This window comes from Oncorhynchus keta, chromosome 19, assembly GCF_023373465.1.
Source record: "Oncorhynchus keta strain PuntledgeMale-10-30-2019 chromosome 19, Oket_V2, whole genome shotgun sequence".
NCBI classification, from domain to species: Eukaryota; Metazoa; Chordata; class Actinopteri; order Salmoniformes; family Salmonidae; genus Oncorhynchus; species Oncorhynchus keta.
This window is the reverse complement of record NC_068439.1, coordinates 43,979,980-44,000,203: the sequence shown is the minus strand read 5'-3', so window position 1 is coordinate 44,000,203 and position 20,224 is coordinate 43,979,980. Positions and strand designations below refer to the sequence as shown.

The 20,224-nt window shown below is 41.2% G+C and overlaps 1 protein-coding gene across 5 annotated transcripts in view; it reads right to left on the bottom strand.

Moving 5' to 3' along the window:
- Window positions 1–9,057: 9,057 nt before the first annotated feature.
- Window positions 9,058–20,224, bottom strand: part of LOC118398340 (histone-lysine N-methyltransferase 2B-like) — an 88,318-nt gene continuing 77,151 nt past the window's right edge. The window contains exons 31-39 of one of the 5 annotated variants that reach the window (XR_004828606.2): window positions 14,504–14,661; window positions 14,157–14,288; window positions 12,645–12,897; window positions 12,305–12,418; window positions 12,111–12,194; window positions 11,855–11,984; window positions 10,827–11,498; window positions 9,494–9,582; window positions 9,058–9,328 (exon numbers count right to left, since the gene is read on the bottom strand). Coding sequence is in view for 2 of the 5 variants with exons in the window: in XM_035793576.2 (XP_035649469.1) it covers window positions 11,223–11,498; window positions 11,855–11,984; window positions 12,111–12,194; window positions 12,305–12,418; window positions 12,645–12,897; window positions 14,157–14,288; window positions 14,504–14,661 (1,147 nt within the window). In the remaining 3 variants the exon portion in view is untranslated. Of the gene's footprint in view, window positions 11,499–11,854; window positions 11,985–12,110; window positions 12,195–12,304; window positions 12,419–12,644; window positions 12,898–14,156; window positions 14,289–14,503; window positions 14,662–19,499; window positions 19,707–20,224 lie in introns of those variants that run through there. The other 4 variants (XR_004828605.2, XR_004828604.2, XM_035793576.2 and 1 more) reach the window with 4 other exon arrangements.

Sequence of the window (20,224 nt, the reverse complement as noted above, 5' to 3'; positions counted from 1 at the left end):
GTCATTCCATATAATCATGCTGAAATTCTGTTGTCAATTTGTTTACTGCAAAATAGCATTGTATCTGGTCAAACAATTTTTTTCCAGAAGTTTACTTAGGGTTAGTAACAGGCTGATTGGTTGGCTATTTGAGCCAGTAAAGGGGGCTTTACTATTCTTGGGTAGCGGAATGACTTTAGCTTCCCTCCAGACCTGAGGGCACACGCTCTTTAGTAGGCTTAAATTGAAGATGTGGCAAATAGGAGTGGCAATATCGTCTGCTGTTATCCTCAGTCATTTTCCATCTAGATTGTCAGACCCGGGTGGCTTGTCATTGTTTGCCAGAAAACAATAATTTTTTCACCTCTTCCACACTGGCTTTACAGAATTAAAAAGTACAATTATTGTCTTTCATATTTTGGTCTGATATACTTGGATGTGTAGTGTCAGCATCTGTTGCTGGCATGTCATTTCTAAGTTGGCTTATCTTGCCAATGAAAAAGTCATTAAAGTAGTTTGCAATATCAGTGGGCTTTATGATGAATCTGATTCAATAAATGAAGCAGCCGAGTTTGAATTTTTTCCCCAAAATTTCATTTAAGGTACTATCATTCTTTATATAAATGTATCTTTGTTTCATAGAGCAGTTTATTTTTTATTTAGTCACATGATTTCTTAATTTGCAGTATGTTTGCCAATCAGTTGGGCTGCCAGACTTAATTGCCATACCTTTTGTCTCCTCCCTCTGAACCATACAATTATTAAGTTACTCATCAATCCAAGGGAATATAACAGTTTTTACAGTCATTTTCTTAATGGTGTGTGCTTTTTAGTAACTGGAATAAGTAGTTTCATAAATGCGTCAAGTGCAGCGTTCATTGGCTCGCTGTGGGTCGGATCACTGAGCACTCTCAAACAACCAGAGAATCAGGATAAACAACCCAAAATGTAGTCATTTGTGGTATCTTCTGTAGAAACAGCAATAATTAACTGAACTCTGTTGTTTTTTTAACGCTATGTAGCTAACATTAGCTCGTTAATTCGATTGATTCGATCTTTACTTTCTCTCTCTGAGCTGCTTTTCTAAAATCACCTTTATTCCACTCTAGAAAGTTCTGACGCAGTTCTCTATTGCTAACCCTATTAACTCCCTCTACTGGAACTAGGTAAAACATACAAGGCAACAATTAACCCTTCTCTGACAGTGATCAAATTAACAGGGTTACATCCTCCCCTCCTGAATCAGCATGCATCCTTGCACGTGATAAGACTATACCTTAAACGCTCTCTGAAGACATAGCTCTGAGCTGACTCATGTAAGGAGTAGTGTAAAAATCAAGGGCTTGGGAGAATACTTGATCCAAACCACTTAAGATTGACTGCATGACTAAGACTAGGGGATTTCCTAATGTCAGTTTCTAGGAGCTAATTCTCTTTATGGAGGATCTCCTCAATTCCATCTCCTAATCCTGGACTGATTCACCACCTTCTGAAACTCTAAGCCTCTCTTCATTCTCCTGTTCTTCCTTTCCTTCAGGTTCCGGATCCTTTTTGGTTTCCTCCACAGATTGTGCACTTTGGCTTGTGTCCATAGTTTCATCCCGGATATTCTCTGTTACAACTTCTACACTATGATCCACAGGTAAATATTGTACTTCGTTCCCTTCCAAGTTTCCATCCATTTGTGCCTCTTGAGGATGGAACGTTTGGGCTATGGGGTTAAGTGTAGAAACTTCCTGACTAGATTCTGTTTCCTCACTCTCTTCTTCTGATTTAACTTCCTCTTCCACTTGTTCCTCTAGTCCTGAAGATCTTTCCTCTGATCTGGATTCCTGTTATTCAGCTTTGTAAGTCCTACCATTCTCAATTTCAATGACTGCTGTGTTGTCCAAGAACCCAGAGTGAGGAAATAAATACTCAACCTCATAATCACCTTCAGGAATTTGTGCCTGGTCAGTATTATTATTCACTTCAGCAGCTGGAGTTTGCTGTGAGGTGTCTGGCTTCCTTGATGGCCTACGCTGATGTAGCTCCTCGTCACTTGATGACAAGAAGCCACAAGGTAGGAGTAGGTCTAGATGAAACACCTGTTCAGGCACTTCTGAGTGCTCTAATACTGCAACGTAGACAGGGGAGTCCTTGTTCTGTTTCACAACAGTGTAAGTGGTCTCACTCCAACAGTCTGCAATTTTATGCTTCCCTGGGATCCCGATGTTCCATACCAGAACGCGATCTCCGGTCTGCAAAACAGATTCTCTAACCTTTTGGTCAAATCTGTGTTTATGTTGATCAATATTTGCACTACGCTCAATAGCAAAAGTATAGCTCTCTTGAATGCTTTCTCTGAGCTTCTTGACATACTCTGAGTAAGACACTTTGCTGCATCCTTCAGGGTTCAACCCAAAATTGAGATCAATTGCAGGCATGGTTGTCCCCCAAACATAAATTGATATGGAGAGTCGTGTCATTTCTTGTGCAATTATATGCATCAACCAAGGGCTGCACAAAATCCCTCCACCTAACCTTGTCTTCCTCTTCAAGGGTTCCCAACATCTCAAGAAGGGTCTGATTTAAACTCTCCACGGGATTCCTGCATGGATGATATGGAGTTGTCCTTGTCTTTTTGATACCAAGCAGTGAGCACATTTCTTTGATTAGGGTGGACTCAGTCATGACCTTGGTCACTATGCAAACATTCTGGAAATCCATAACGGATGAAGTGGTTCCACAAAATCTTTTGCTACCGTCTTTGCCTTCTCGTCTGTGGTGGGAATTGCTACTGCATATTTGGTAAAGTGGACCATGATGACTAGGATGGTTTTAGTCCCTCTATCAGGCTCCAATGAAAGGTAGTCTATACAGACTAGTTCCAAAGACAGGCTTGTTTTGATGCTTACCAGAGGAGCATTCCGTTCTGCTCAAACTCTCCTTTGAGTACACCTCTCAAAAGGTTAATAGAACTGTGTGTGAACCAAGTCCATGGTTCGGTCGACACCCATGTGTCCAACAGCAACGTGGAGACCTTCAAGTGCTGCTCTTCTGTAACTGCTTGGTAGAACCAGCTGGTAGGAGGGTTCTCACATGATGCTATTCTTCCTGTAGAGACCTTCATTGTTCAAGACAAGTTGTTCCCTTACTCTGAGCATCAGCTGGACAGTGGTTTTCCAGTGTTCGGTATGGTTATATCCCTACTGATGACAGGATCATTCCTTTGCTCTAGGGCCCAGTCTTGTTGTGACATACGAGGCAGGGTACAGGATCCAGGGAGGATATCAGCTTGGCAAAACACTGCAGGGGTGGCACTGTTGGTGGCAAGGAAATTGACTGACATGGGTAAGTCAGTGTTTTCTGGCTCTGAGTCAGAAGCTTGGGTGAGCAAGTGTCTCTGGCAAACAGCTTTGACAGCTTCTGCAGGAAAATAAGTCTCCTTTCTTTCCTGTATAAACTGAACAATGAACTGCTGAACTTCCCAGGTTTCAACTTCCCAGGTCTGCACGGAATGCTGAAGTCAAAACTGGAAAGAGCAGCAAGCCAACGATGTCCCCCTGCATCTACTTTGGCAGACATCAGTGCGTACGTAAATGGGTTGTTGTTGGTCACTATAGTGAATTTTTCCCCACAAAAGGTAGTCAAAAAATCTGTCAGTGACAGCCCTCCTAATAACCTCTCTGGGACAGGCGGGATGCTTGCGTCCCACCTGGCCAAAAAAATCTTCAACCTATTCAGTACCCGTAGCAGACAGTACTCATGTTTCTCCAGGGTGCTAGAGAAAACAATGAGGTCGTTGAGGAAGACTAGAACTTCCCTGAGGTTCACACACTTCTCCATAACTCTCTGGAAGGTGCTGAATTCTATCCTGTTGGGGATAGGGCTGTTTACTGCCCCCTCTGGAGTAATTGCGTGCCCATAGTAAACTGAATTTTGTTTTGTCAAAAGTTGCTAATATATGCAAATAATGCTTCTAAAACCGTTTAAATTATGTCTGTATGTAAAGCAGAACTCTCAGGGCAGTCATTCTCCCAAACTCTCTCTTGTCATCAGAAAAGTTGGCCCAACTTTGACATCATCGCCCCCACCCTTCCCAAGCACTTACAGGTCTGGGAACAGTCTCTTTGTCTTCAGCGCGATGTCTGCTTCCAATGGGGCTTCTCATTGTGAGAATCGCGCGCTCACGAGAGTTTTGGCGGGCCGAAACCTTTCGGTCACGCGAAAAAACAAATTATTTTAAATTATTTTTCTTTTAATCCTGCGTTTGTTGATTGCATATTTTTTTCAACTTGGCTATGCAAATTAGCTGTGTCTTCGGTGTTGGTTTGACATAAATATGTGCTATGTTTTCACCGTAAAACATTTTAGAAATCTGACTTGCTGGGTAGATAAACAAGGTGTTTATCTTTCATGTGAGCCATTGGACTTGTTAATGTGTGGAGGTTAAATATTTTTAGGAATATTTTTGCGTTCCATGCGCCACCTTCCAGCTGAACGTGGGGGGGGGGGTTCCCAAATGGGAACCATGACCCCCTTCTGGTTAAATTCATAGAACCCCATAGGTGTCATAAAATTGTTTTTTTGCTTGTCTTCTTCCATTTCCACTTGGTAGTATCCAGACTTTAGATCCACGACAGAGAACCATTTAGAGCCTCTCAGCGCAGAGAATGTCTCCTCTATATTTGGCAAGGTATATGCATACTTGATTGCTTGTTTAGCTTTTGATAGTATATGCACAGCCCAATTGCTCCACTCTTCTTCTTCACAACCACAATGGAGATGCGAAGGGGCTTTCAGACTCATAAATTATATTTGCAGCTTGATGCTATTTTAGGTGAAGTGTCACAGCCTTACAGTCAGATGGGTGGATAGGCCTTGGCCTCTGTTTGAAAAGGATAGGGTCTGACAGTAACCCTATTTTCCACTCTGCAGGCTCAGGGGAATCTCCAAAGTCAAAGGTATGTTCTTGGAGTCAGGTGAGCACATCGTGGTACACACTGCTATTGTTGGAGCAGGGTGAGATGTGTTATATTTCTCTGCTTTGCTTGTACCTGACATTAGGGAAGTCAGATACATGGGAACAGAGAGCTCAACAATTTTTGACTAGCAGGCACTTAGATATCATGGGCACTCTCTCTCTTGGAAGGATGTGGGTGCTGGGCTCATCATGACGTAACTACAGAACAGCAGGCCGCCTGATGTCACTTGACTGAATGGATGTTTAATGGTAAATTATTTTTGGCTTCCCTCTCCACAAATACACGCCACTGGTAAATAAGAATTGCAACGCCATAGCTTTAGCCGGTGGTAACGTGTGAAATATACACCAGCTGGAATGCGGTTTTAACCAATCAGCATACATGATTAGACCCATCCATTGTATAATTAAGCAATAAGGCACAAGGGGTATATTAAATAAAAGTTAAATAAATGAAGGTTAAATCAAATATGTGATTTTACTGCTTGCATAAGTTGCTTGATGTGGAATAGAATTCCATGTAGTCATGGCACTATGTAGCCATGAGCCCCACCCTACCTATTGTAAACCATTTCTCCATCCCATTCCCCCAGTTAAGCAAACAAATTACTTTATTTGATAAACACCCTTTGTGTGTGTGTCCCATTTTGAAGTTTTAATAAAACCTTAATTCAGCCAAGAAATCCATATTTTCATTGATTAAATATTCAACAGACTGAACACTCATGTACCAATGAGATGAATTGGTTGCATTGCAGTTGTGTGTGGTGTTGTTGAATAACCAATAGTGTTTCTGTGGACACTGGATATTCTGACTAACACATATATACACACATCTGTTTGATCTCGCTGTGATACTGTGGGCCTACTTATGTTACTTTTCAATTCAGGTAGCATTTAATGTCCTGCATTTGTGTTAACCATGGCAGCCAGCATTGTAAATAAAGAGATGTGCAGAAAGATAATCAGCCTGTGTGTCTTTGGATCCTTTCCCCTTAATGTATTTTTCATGTCAGCCAGACCCATCTTTTCAAAGAAACACCATTTATTTCAATCTCTAGTTGAGTAAGGAGTCTATTGCTTCATTCCTTTAATATTTTTTATATTCTAGTTACCTGGTAAATAACCAACAACCATGGGTAACCACAAGGAGAATATAAGGTGAGGAAACAGTCCATGTCAGTCAGGACCATTTTTTTTTAAGGAAACACAATTTATTTAAATCTCTAGTTGAGTAAAATAAGTCGTTTTGTTCTGGTCACAATAATCTAGAAAATTTCAGTAAACAGCACAACAATCAGGCAGAAAACTGAATATTCTCTTCTCAGCCAGGGCCATCTTTTCAAAGAAAACACAATTTAATTACATATCTATTTGAGCAAAATATGTAGTTTTGTTGTGATCACAAGAAAAACCTAATAATTCCAGTAAAAAGCCCCACAGTCAGGCAGACAAATCTGAATGTTCTATCATAAAGTGATAGTTTCATAAAGTTTCCCTGGCTCATATGGGTACTATTTAGAAATACTATGAGAGTAAATTCATTGATGACATTCACTGCTATAAACCTGTCTCCAATATAATCACATAATTTACATAGACCCACCGTGGATCTTCATGTGAAAAGGCGTTACATGGTCTGTTTTGTCAATGAGCAATGTAATTCCAAAGACTCAGATTTTCACAATTCCTGACATTTAATCCTAATAAAAAATAAAAATTAAAAAATCCGTCTTAGGTCAGTTAGGATCACCACTTTATTTTAAGAATCTGAAATGTCAGAATAATATAGAGAATTATTTATTTCAGCTTTTGTTTATTTAAATCACATTCCCAGTGGGTCAGAAGTTTACATACTCAATATTTGCTAGCATTGCCTTTAAATTGTTTAACTTGGGTCAAATGTTTCGGGTAACCTTCCACACACAATAAGTTGGGTGAATTTTGGCCCATTCCTCCTGAGAGAGCTGGTGTAACTGAGTCTGGTTTGTAGGGTTCCTTGCTCCCACACACTTTTTCTGTTCCGCCCACAAATGTTCTATATGTTTGAGATCAGGGCTTTGTGATGGCCACTCCAATACCTTGACTTTGTTGTCCTTAAGCCATTTTGCCACAACTTTGGAAGTATGTTTGGGGTCATTGTCCATTTGGAAGACCCATTTGCGACCAAGCTTTAACTTCCTGACTGATGACTTGAGATGTTGCTTCAATATATCCACCCCCACAATATGCTACCACCCCCGTGCTTCACGGTTGGGATGGTGTTCTTCGGCTTGCTAGCCTACCTCTTTTTCCTCCAAATATAACGATGGTCATTATGGCCAAACAGTTCTACTTTTGTTTCATCAGACCAGAGGACATTTCTCCAAAAAGTATGATCTTTGTCCCCATGTGCAGTTGGAAAGCGTAGTCTGGCTTTTTATTTTTACCTTTATTTAACTAGGCAAGTCAGTTAAGAATAAATTCTTATTTTCAATGACGGCCTAGGAACAGTGGGTTAACTGCCTGTTTAGGGGCAGAACGACAGATTTGTACCTTGTCAGCTCGGGGATATGAACTTGCAACCTTTCGGTTACTAGTCCAACGCTCTAACCACCTGCCGCCCCATGGCAGTTTTGGAGCAGTGGATTCTTCCTTGCTGAGTCGATATAAGACTTGTTTTACTGTGGATATAGATACTTTTGTATCTGTTTCATCCAGCATCCTCACAAGGTCCTTTGCTGTTGTTCTGAGATTGATTTGCACTTTTTGTGCATGTGTCTGCTCAAACGGTCAGAAACAGGTACAAATCTGTCGTTCTGCCCCTGAACAGGTAGTTAACCCACTGTTCCTAGGCCGTCATTGTAAATAAGAATTTGTTCTTAACTGACTTGTCTGGTTAAATAAAGGTAAAATAAAAAATACAAAAATGCTGAAAGACCCAGCCACGTTTCATCTTCAATGCCCTTGCTGATGGAAGGTTTTCACTCAAAATCTCACGATACATGGCCCCATTCATTCTTTCCTTTACACAGATCAGTTGTCCTGGTCCCTTTGCAGAAAAACAGCCCCAAAGCATGATGTTTCCACCCCCATGCTTCACAGTAGTTATGGTGTTCTTTGGATGCAACTCAGCATTCTTTGTCCTCCAAAAATGACGAGTTGAGTTTTTACCAAAAAGTTCTATTTTGGTTTCATCTGACCATATGACATTCTCCCAATCTTCTTCTGGATCATCCAAATGCTCTCTAGCAAACTTCAGACGGGCCTGGACATGTACTGGCTTAAGCAGGGGGACACGTCTGGCACTGCAGGATTTGAGTCCCTGGCGGCGTAGTGTGTTACTGATGGTAGGCTTTGTTACTTTGGTCCCAGCTCTCTGCAGGTCATTCACTATGTCCCCCCCGTGTGGTTCTGCGATTTTTGCTCACCGTTCTTGTGATCATTTTGACCACACAGGGTGAGATCTTGCGTGGAGCCCCAGATCGAGGGAGGTTATCAGTGGTCTTGTATGTCTTCCATTTCCTAATAATTGCTCCCACAGTTGATTTCTTCAAACCAAGCTGCTTACCTATTGCAGATTCAGTCTTCCCAGCCTGGTGCAGGTCTACAATTTTGTTTCTGGTGTCCTTTGACAGCTCTTTGGTCTTGGCCATAGTGGAGTTTGGAGTGTGACTGTTTGAGGTTGTGGACAGGTGTCTTTTATACTGATAACAAGTTCAAACAGGTGCCATTAATACAGGTAACGAGTGGAGGACAGAGGAGCCTCAAAGAAGGTCTGAGAGCCAGAAATCTTGCTTGTTTGTAGGTGACCAAATACTTTTCTTTTCCACCATAATTTGCAAATAAATTCATTAAAAATCCTAATGTGATTTTCTTCTTCTCATTTTGTCTGTCATAGTTGAAGTGTACCTATGATGAAAACAATTGGTGGCTGACTAAATACTTTTGTCCCACTGTATACACATATATAACACACGTGTGTGTGTGTGTGTATATACAGACAAGTGTGTGTGTCTGTATATATATACACACACACACACACACACACACATATATGCATGCATATATATATATACACACACACACACACACACACACACATATAATAGATATTGAATCAATCAAAAACCAACATTTCAACATCTTTATTAAGCCAAGTATATCATAAATAAAAAAAGTGCTTAGAAAAAAATAAACAGGTTTAGAATTTTTTTATACAACTATGTACAGACAAAGTTTGCTTTGTGTCAAGGTAACAGAACAATGTTCATTCAATACGCAGTGAAATAAACAGTCCTACGGCAACACACTGCATTTATTCAGTACTCTGGGGCAGAGACCCTTCCAAACCCAAAACATGTAGATTGTGTCCTTTGTTGCATGCACTGCCAGCTCGGTGCCCTAAAATGGGGTTGCACAGCATGAGTTGGAAACCAAGAGCAAGTTACAATATCCATACTAGCATACCACTTAGAATGAAACGCTCTATTGGCCATGCATTCTACGTGGTTTACTACAGTCAGTGCTTGACTTGGGCCAGAACAAACAGAAAAAGAGTTCCAATACCTCAAGCACTGGCTGAAGTAGTTATTGTAAGAGAGCCCAAACATTATCTTCTCTTGTTTATGTCATGGTGAGCCACTGAGGTAATATACCTGTGAGAGACAAGGGAGAGGATTGGTCACTGTTAGGTAAGTAGAAGAGGAACACACAGAAAGATAAAGGACGACAATTTGAGCATAGGCTACGACCAGGTATTGTACTGTAAGCTTCATGCCCGTTTAAAAATTAGTGGGTGTTCACTACCGAATATAAACCAGGTTAATATTTGACATCACATTTTTTCTCGTTAGCATTTTGATTATACATGTATATGAATACATATACAAATTGGGTTGTAAAATGATAGTTGACTTATCACCTCAAACCAGATTACATTCCCCAGTATTAAAGTCTGGATAATCAAGAACAAAACGGCACAAAAACAATAGTGGAAAAAAAGTATACCTGGCAGACTAAAAACATCTTTCATTATTTCTTTCTAGAGGGGTGCAACAAGATATGTTTTCACAGAAATGAAATTCTAATTTCAAGTACAGGGGGAGAAATTAGTGGAGAACCAGTTTAAAAGGTAGACTCAGCAATATGACGGAGTTGCAGAAAGTAAACAGCATAGTGGGTCAATTTCCAACTAAGAGCGTTGAAGCGTGAGGCTCAACGTCTCCGCTGTTTTTGTGCCCTGGCTACCACGCTGTAAACAGCGTGAATCTAACCCGTACGCACATACTGTGTGTGTGACTGTGTGAAATCGAAGTCTTGCATCTCAATATCTGCAGTGGTGATCGTAGCAATGTCACTTCGCTGAGTCTACCTTTATTAAAACCATAAGTGAAAGTATCCTTTAGGGTAGTTCAACAGCACCTTCATAGAAGTACAACAAAAGGAACAACAACCTGAACCTGCTCATAAGAGTCGCTGGCCATGTCCTAAATGTCACCCCATTCCCTATTGGCCCTGTTCTAAAGTAGTGCACTATGTATGGAACAGGGTGTCATTTGGGACACATTCTGTTGTAATGGTCTCCATAATATCGACATGGGCAATTAAAATATAGCTGCTCTAAAATGTATACTGGAGGTGGCTAGGGTCAAAGTAAAAAAAAAAAAAAAAAGACTTATTTTAAGTACAGCAATGCTCACGCTTATGGCCATTGAAAATAAGGTGCTAAAATCGTTTTCTCCTCAACTCGAGTGTAGCCTTGTACTGTCATAGTTACAGTACAATAACATGGAATTCCTCTTAAAACAGAGTAATCTGAATGATGACAAACTGAAATGAAGTACATAATCAACCCCATCTCTGGTCTAAGTGATAAGCACCACAACTGTGGAATATTTACCTTCATTTTCAGCAGAGGCCATTGGCAACTGATTCAAGAATGTAGACAAACCAAGCGAGTGGCCCATGAGATGCTGTAATGTCACCAGTGGCCTAAAATACTGAGGTCTGAATCAACTGGGTTTCTTTGCAGGCCTAGAATAGATGCCTGTAGCGGCACACCATTGAATTTAGGAAAACCTACTCCGGGATATGTCCACCAGTCTGTATTTAAATAAAAAAGCGTCATATCAGTCCGTCTTTAAATTAAACTATCTACGGAGGGTTCTGAATCAGAGGGTCCGATTCGTCAGTACTTATCGGTAACGCCACCCTTATGACCACGTCATTGCGTCTCCCAGTCTTCCTTGAAGAATTCAAGTACTCCAACATGGTGTCTGTTTGCTAGGTTGGTCTTCTAGTTGAGGAAGCGGCGGCAGCGCCTGGTGGCACAGTTGCAGTGCAGCTTGCTGCTGTCGTCCTCGATGGGGAACTTGTAGTCGTAGGTGAGCTCCTCGCCGCGGTAGATCTTACGCAGGGCAAAGATGACTATGTGCTTGTGGCTGTCGACGAGGATGACACGCGAATAGCAGTTGGGCTCGCATGAGTGGTTGATGAAACGGGCGGCATTGCCGTGCATGGTGGCGTCAACCACATCAAAGTCATCAATGCGGAACATGTAACAGCCGATGCCCTGACAAGGAGATGAGAGGGTTTTAGAAGACGAAGATGAGATAGTACTTTATTAATCCGCCAAAGGGGACATACACATTTATTGTGTATGTCAATAAATACACAACCAAGATACTAAAATCCACACATCATGAATGCAAGTGCTCAGATTAAAATGTATCATCGCAAATGTTAAAATATATTTAGTTATTGAATGAAATGAGATGCACAGCTGTATTTTTTGCATAGCTGGATTTTCTGAAATTAAATACATTGCTGTATTTTCCTTTGTATTCAACCTAAACATCCGCAGCACAACCAGTTTCTGTAAACTGCTTTAAGACATTTTTATTAACTCCGGTGATTTTGTTGACCAACCTTGCTGTCATAGTATTTCTCTCTCTTGTCTGTGAGAACCGCACGGATGACATTTCCTGCGTACTCGATCACCATCTCCCCTGCCTCAATGTTCCTCTTGCAGAACAGACCACGTCCGTGAATTTCAGACCTAGGATAAGGAAAATACATATTTTTTAAACAGTGAAAGAGAAAATAAGTATGAAGTATTTTTCCCCCATCAAACACAAAGTAATCATAATAATATTAGAACATTTAAAAATAGTTTCTTAGTGACCTGTAAACCCCCACTGCTTCCTTGGAGGTCTTCTCCAGGTGTCTGAAGCGCATGGCCATGGGAAGCTCTGTGCTGGTGGCTCGTCTATAAGATGGGAACATGGAGAATACTGTAGGTTAGAACTTCTCTCAGAAAAAAAACAAATACAATTAAATTACAGCATGAACTCAATGGTAATTGTGGAGTTGTCTAACCTGGTGGATTTCAGTAGGACGTCATCGTCCTCCTCCTCACATGGCGTCGACATGATGTCAGGCAGCTGTCTGTGTTGAGACGCCAAGAAGTTGAACATGTCGAAGGTTGACTTCCTGTGAGGGGACAGAGGCAGAGAGGGAGTTAGTCATAACTACAGTAATGTAATGTTCTAAATGTAGGGGATATAGAATTCAGGTTACAAAATAGAAATTCAGATTGAATTACATAAGCTTAAAAATGAGAATCACCTCTACATTCCAATAAGAGATAAAGTTATGGAAGATGGCCCAGACATCAAAATGCCTATTTTAACCACAGACATCAGTGCTTGGTTCTTACCGCGTGTAGACCTCAGCGCGGGCGCAACCGCTGGGGTTGATGGGCAGCTCTTCGTCAGGGGTGTCGGAGTGGTGGAAGCGGAAGCGGTGTTGTTTACAGCTGGCGGCACCCTGTAGCTGCTCCAGTAGGAAGATGACAGCGTCGTGGAGCAGGCCCAGAACCCGCTCCCCGATCATCCCGCCCAGGGGTAACGCCTTCAGATGGAACCCTGCTCGGGCCTCCAGGACGCCGTCGATCACCGCTCGCCACGCCACTGAGGGAGCGAGAGTAGAGAAAAAAGGTGGATATGAATAACAAAATAAAATGCTATACTACATAAGGTCAGTTTTACTGGACACACATTAAGCCTAGTCCTGGACTTAAAAGCCAGTTCAATAGATTCTGCATAGAAAATGTTTTTGCATACAAATAGGAATAGCTACAGTGGCTTGCGAAAGTATTTAACCCCCTTGGCATTTTCCTATTTTGTTGCCTTACAACCTGGAATTATAATGTATTTTTGGGGGGTTTGCATCATTTGATTTACACAACATGCCTACCACTTTGAATATGCAACATTTTTTGGGGGGTGAAATAAGACAAACTGAACTTATGTGCATAACTATTCACCCCCCAATATTATGTAGAGCCACCTTTTGTAGCAATTACAGCTGCAAGTCTCAAATCTCTGGAAGACAAACAGGTTTCCCTCAAGAATTTCCTTGTATTTTGCGCCATCCATCATTTCTTCAAATCTGACCAGTTTCCCAGTCCCTGCCAATGAAAAACATCCCCACAGCATGATGCTGCCACCACCATGCTTCATCAGGGTTATGAGAGGTGTTGGGTTTGCGCCAGACATAGCATTTTCCTTGATGGTCAAAAATCTCAATTTGAGTCTCATCTGACCAGAGTACCTTCTTCCATATGTTTCGGGAGTCTTCCACATGCCTTTTGCGGAACACCAAACGAGTTTGCTTATTTTTTTTATTTAAGCAATGGCCTTTTTCTGGCCACTCTTCCGTAAAGCCCAGCTCTGTGGAGTGTATGGCTTAAAGTGGTCCAATGGACAGATAATCCAATCTCCGCTGTGGAGCTTTGCAGCTCCTTCAGGGTCAACTTTGGTCTCTTGTTGCCTCTCTGATTAATGCCCTTCCTGCCCGGCCCATGAGTTTTGGTGGGCGGCCCTCTCTTGGCAGGTTTGTTGTGGTGCCATATTATTCTTCTATTTTTTTATAACGATTTAATGTTGTGTTCCGTGGGATGTTCAAAGTTTTGGATATTTTTTTTGCACCAGATCTTACTTAAGGGCTTCATAGCAAAGGGAGTGAATACATATGCACGCACCACTTTTCCCTTAATTTTTTCTTTTCATTTCACCAATTTGGACTATTTTGCTTATGTCCATTACATGAAATCCAAATAAAAATCCATTTAAATTACAGGTTGTAATGCAAAATAATTACTTTTGCAAGGCACTGTAAGGCTTAAACTAAACAGCTACTGTTTCTGTAGTTGGGCTGAGATTCTTACCCTCTATGCTGTCTGCCTGTACATGGAAGCCGTCGTCACTGGTGATCTCAAAGCGCAGGTGGGGCTGGTTCCTGTGGACAAACCTGGTCTTGTCCTGTTTAGGTGGCGACGTGTCCTCGTCAGAGCTGAAACCTGAGAGGTTTGAAGTGTGTTAAGACAGGAAGGTTACATTTTTGTTTATTTTTATCATAAATGAGAAATATTTATTAACATTCAGAATACATTTACATTTAAGTCATTTAGCAGACGCTCTTATCCAGAGCGACTTTCAAATATTGGTTTTGGGTGTTTTTGGTTTGTTTTAAGAGTAAAACCGCTCAATGCTGCATGTATACAATGTTGCCCACCTGAGTAGGGGCCCCAGTCAGAGAGATCTCCATGGCGGGCACTGACCCAGACGTGGGTTTTCCCATGGATGTTACTGGTACTCTGAGTGGTGCTGCTGCTGCTGGGTGGACGTAGAGTGCGGTTGGGCTGACATGCCATCTGAGGTATGGGAGGTGGTCTATAAGACAGGACACACAGACATGGTGTTATATTAAGAGTTTAGATATCCCTATTCTACTGAAGGATTCTAAGGGAAGACCCCCATGAAAAGGACAAAAAATGAATGGGATCTTATTGGCATTGGGCCAACCATATACACAATTGCAAATACCACTCATTTGGGTAGCTGTTGGTCAAAAATATATTGCAAGTGGAACATGTCAAATGCCGAGTGTTATAAACCAAAAATCCAAAAGGTGGTTTAGTGCCACCTGAAAGTCAGGTTTCAAGAGTGAAATCTTCAAAATTTTAAAAAACCTTGTAAGTGTTTCAATTTTGGTCAATTATACATATATAGGAACCATATGGACATAGATTTTTCCTATTTCATGCAAGTTGTCATATGGGTTAGGGTTAGGGTTATATATGATCATATGAAGTCGGGTTCTGAACCCAAAAGTCACAGAACCATGTCCAAATGGCATATATAGGTATTGAAAGTACTAAATCAGGATGTTATGTCCATTTGCCATATATGATCATAGGAAGTTGGCTTCCGAACCCAAAAGTCAGTCAACCGTGTACAAATGGTATATATGATGTCGAGATGGCCTATATATTGACCGAATGATATATCACTATGTTAAGCCTTGAATCAACCTAGAAGGTATATTTGTCATGTTTGATCATAGGAAGTCAGAATTTCTCGTTGGTGTTGATTAAACATCCTTATGGATATACATTGACAATGGACACTGTCAACTTGCAGAAGGGCATGTTCACACTGACAATATTGCATGTGTAATGGACACTATCCAATAGCAATATATTGGCAATGGACACTGTTCAACTGCAGTATAACATGTTAAGACTGGCAATGTATTATATGCATTGGATGCTGTCCATTAGCAATACATTAAAATGGGAATTTACCATCATGAATTGAACATGCTCTAATATTGCTGAAATGCCCAATTGTCTGGTTCGCTGAACTCGGGATGGCCTAGCAGTGATAGTGGTTCCTCTCCATCGCTCATTGGTGTTGATGTCATCCTGTCTATTTGGTGATGGTAAATCCCTAATTAAATGTATTGGAAATGTACACTGTCCATTAGCAATACATTACAATGGGCATTTACCATCACAAATTAGATATGCTCTAATATATTGCTGAAATGCCCAAATGACTGGCTCGTTGAACTCGGGTGGCCTAGCTTTTCTGATTTTCGTGACCAAGCTACCTGATGCTAAGTGTACTTAATGTTTTGTCATGCGATCGATAAACTTACAAACGCTTGGATTGCTTTCGCTGTAAAGCATAATTTCAAAATCTGAGACGACAGGTGGATTAACAAAAGGCTAAACTGTGTTTTGCAATAATGCACTTGTGATTTCATGAATATGAATATTTTTTGTAATATTATTTGACTGGGGCGCTATGCTATTCAGCGGTTGCTGATGACAATTATCCCGCTTAAGGGATGGGTAGCGTCAAGAAGTTAAGAACCGACTGATTTACAGAGGGTCGAATGCAGTGTTTTTCACTAACTGCAGGGAGTGAAATCAAAATCAATACAAGTAATCCTTAGAGTGGCCTGATGGGTTGTCATTGAAGACAGTTTGCTATGGCAACCATCATCCACATGGGCATCAGGTTGAAGTTAGGGCAGCAGGCAATGTATTGCTATGGGAAGAGATATCAGATCAACTGTTGGAGGAAATACTCTTTTCACTGTTAAGGGTTAATTCCACATGGTCAAGGTTAGGCTTCACAGATTGGGAGGACCATAGGAACATTCCTGTGGTTGAATTGCACTTCCAGCCTCAACGGTTCTGCCGCTGTAACCCAAAAGCACCTCAAATTTAGGTCAGGCTTCATTTTGGGCATACTTTTTTTGCACGGTCACTGAGGTCAGACCGAGTGAACACCTCGGTCAAGTGGAGCACCTCGTTGAACTCGACACAGTTCAACGATGGTGATGCCATAAGTTTCCCTTTCTGTGATGGTTTCAGCCTGCTCATTTGTTAATAAAATGCATACTTCCCCTTTATGATATGAGGGGGACTTTTCAATCTTTTCATGTTGATATCTGTAGAGGTACAGGTGACCCTGCACATGTGGCTTGGATGTGTCAAACTACATGAACCGGCGAGGGCAGCTATAATAACTCTGGCTTATCCACCCGATATTGAGTCTGAACAGTGACCTTAATTAGTGCTGAAAATGCACTTTTTTTCCCTGGCGTTGCTACGATGTCCCTGAAAGAGCTATCAGACAGAAACCTGTAGGGTTTGTCTCTATGGGCCGAGGCAGTTTCGCTGTACCTAATCTTGTGATTCTGGGACTTTTGAAATGTTGTCATTTTCGCAATGTTAAATTAATTGAAGATATTGCAAATGGACAAGGCTGTTTCTCGGCCTGAGAACCTTATAGAGCCACAACTCACCATGCACTACCGACTTAAGCTCTAGAACAGGTTTATAAAGTTGCAGAGCTTTAGGTCTGACGGTTCTAAGATGGTTGGAACGGCAGTAACTATTACAGGCTCTGTGTGTCTAAGCGCCACACTGTGCCACTCCATCTTGGCTGTGTGTGTGTGAGTACAGAAAGTCACAGAAATCACATAGAGCTCCGATACTCACCTTAACACGCCTCAACTGGATCTATAACTAAATTTAAAAAATAATTTAAACACGTTTTAGCATCATGAAATGGACGTTGTATGATAAACAATGATAGATAAATGTCTGGTTGTATTTTTCCTTACGCCGTAGGTTTATGTACTTTGACGTGAAGCGGACAAATTAGCACTGTATTACCATTTTCGACCTTTAGTCCCACAAAATGTGCATTAAGGGCCTGTCCATTTTCCCTATGAAAATCCTCATCAATCAAAAGGAAGCTGCCACATGCGTCTCTTATGTAGGAAAGGGGTGTTCATCTGGGTTAAGTCATTCCAAAAAAGAAAATGTGAAGGAGGACTGACTGAAGTCAAAAGGAATTCATAAAAAAAAAATAAAACCCCCACAGTGCATTCGGAAAGTATTCAGACCCCTTGACATTTTACACATTTTGTTACTTTACAGCCTTATTCTAAAATGTATTAAATAAATACAAATCTCAGCAATCGACACACAATACCCTCTAACGACAAAGCAAAAACAGGCTTATAGATATTTTCGCAAAGTTCTTACAAATAAATATCACATTCACATAAGAATTCAGACCATTTATTCACTACTTTGTTGACGCACCTTTGGCAGCGATTACAGCCTTGAGTCTTCTTGGGTATGAAACTACAATCCTTAACTCCTGTAGAAGTTAAGGATGATCAATGGAAAAAGGATGCACCTGAGCTCAATTTCCAATGTCATAGCAAAGTGTCTGAATACTTACTTGTAAATAAGGTATCAGTTTATTTGTATTTTTAATACATTTGTTACAACAACAAAAAACTTTTCGCTTTGTCATTATGGGGTAGTGTGTAGATTGATGATTAATCCATAGATTTATTTAATCCATTTTAGTATAAGGCTGTAACGTAACAAAATGTGGGGAAAAAAGGGGTCTGAATACTTTCCGGAATGCACTGCATGTATGGAGCCCCTTATGGGTTATGGTGGAGAGAAAAAAACAGCCAGGCTAATCAGTTCCTTCAGTTTTTTCATTAGTTCCCTCAATTGTATTAATCCATTGCTTGAATTTGTTCCCTCAATCATGTTGGGGCAGCGTAGCCTAGTGGTTAGAGTGTTGGACTAGTAACCAAAAGGTTGCAAGATCAAATCCCCGAGATGACTAGTTACATATCTGTCGTTCTGCCCCTGAACAAGGCAGTTAACCCACAGTTCCTAGGCCGTCATTCAAAATAAGAATTTGTTCTTAACTGACTTGCCTAGTCAAATAAAATAGTCCTCAGAATCGGCATTCTGTCTCTCTGCAACCATTTCCCAGAATTTCAGAAGCATGCTGCTGCTGTGTGTGTGCGACTGCACTGCAAGGCATCTTGCTCGCTATAGCTGTATAGTGACTTAGCCAACCATGCACAGATTGATGGTTTAAAGAGGCTCTGGCTCTATGTTCATAACAAAAACTGACCGCTATTCGATTTGTTGTGATGACAGTACGGTCACCTGCATATTAGCTAATTACCATGCTAGGATGGTAACGAACTCCCCTGGAGTATAGAAAGGCTATAGATCAAGGAGCTGAGCCAGAAATAATTCCTGCCTAGCTCTGGGATGAGAGCGCTTCATTGCACCTGTTAACACTGAAGCCTCTTCGAAACTATGCACACTACATTTGCATGCCTTTCTGCCTCCGATGAGTCACATGCACAATTGTTAAGTCAAAAACACATCTAGGCGCTTGCTGGTGCCATGTTTTAGTGGATGTATAGACCAAACTGCAAGAAACCAGTAAAAAACAGGGTCGCAGTGATAAGACGCGCTCAAAATGGACAACTGTTCATGTTGTCCAAGTGTATGAATAGGAGTTTGCACAAAGTGTATTTGGTTTGCATTATAAACATGCATCATTCAATTATGACTCCTGGCTTTTTAGGCTGTTGAAATTACTTAGCCCAATTAAGGGGTTTTAATTGCTATATTTGCCCTTATAGGCATATGAAAACACAAACTAAGCTATTGAATGGTCACTGATCATCACCATTTGAAGCATGCAGAGGACAATACAGTGCCACTGACACTGCCCGCTACCAAAACCTGTGGACTCTCCTTAACTTCAGCCAACGTGAGTAAAAAATGTAAACGTGTTAACCCTCGCAAGGCTGCAGGCCCAGACGGCATCCCTAGCCGCGTCCTCAGAGCATGCGCAGACCAGCTGGCTGGTGTGTTTACCGTCATCATGAAGTGGGAGACCCTGGGTCTCGACCCCGCCCTGTGCAACTGGGTCCTGGACTTCCTGATGGGCCGCCCCCCAGGTGGTGAGGGTAGGTAACAACATCTCCACCCCGCTGATCCTCAACACTGGGGCCCCACAAGGGTGCGTGCTCAGCCCTCTCCTGTACTTCCTGTTCACCCACGACTGCGTGGCCATGCACGTCTCTGTTAAGGGAATTTTTTATCAATAATGACTAATTATGTATACATTTCAATCAGGACTGACTAATCAGAATACTATTATATTACTGTATATGTATGAATATAATGTGTGTAAATATAATCAAGAATTAGAACAATGACTGTCTGTTCCTTGGTAGAAATGAATGAACTTATAGCCAGACTGGCTAGAATGCTTATCTACACAGGCTCTGTTCATAAATTATCTTAATAGGGAGAGACGCTGGTGAGAAAGCTTGAAAACCATACAGCCATTGTACTGGAGAGGAGATGAGATGGGCTAGTACTAAAACTAATGACGTCATTTTCAGTTTATAACCTGTGGTAAAATGTATAATGGGCCGTACTCTCGAGAATAAACTCTGCTGGTTGACTTTTAAGACTGGTCTCTGTCCATTTTATACAAATAAGAGTCATACAAATGCTTATGAATTGACAGAGTGTTTAATTTTAATTGGGTATTAAAACAGGGATATAATTCCTGTAACAGCCTCCAACTCAAT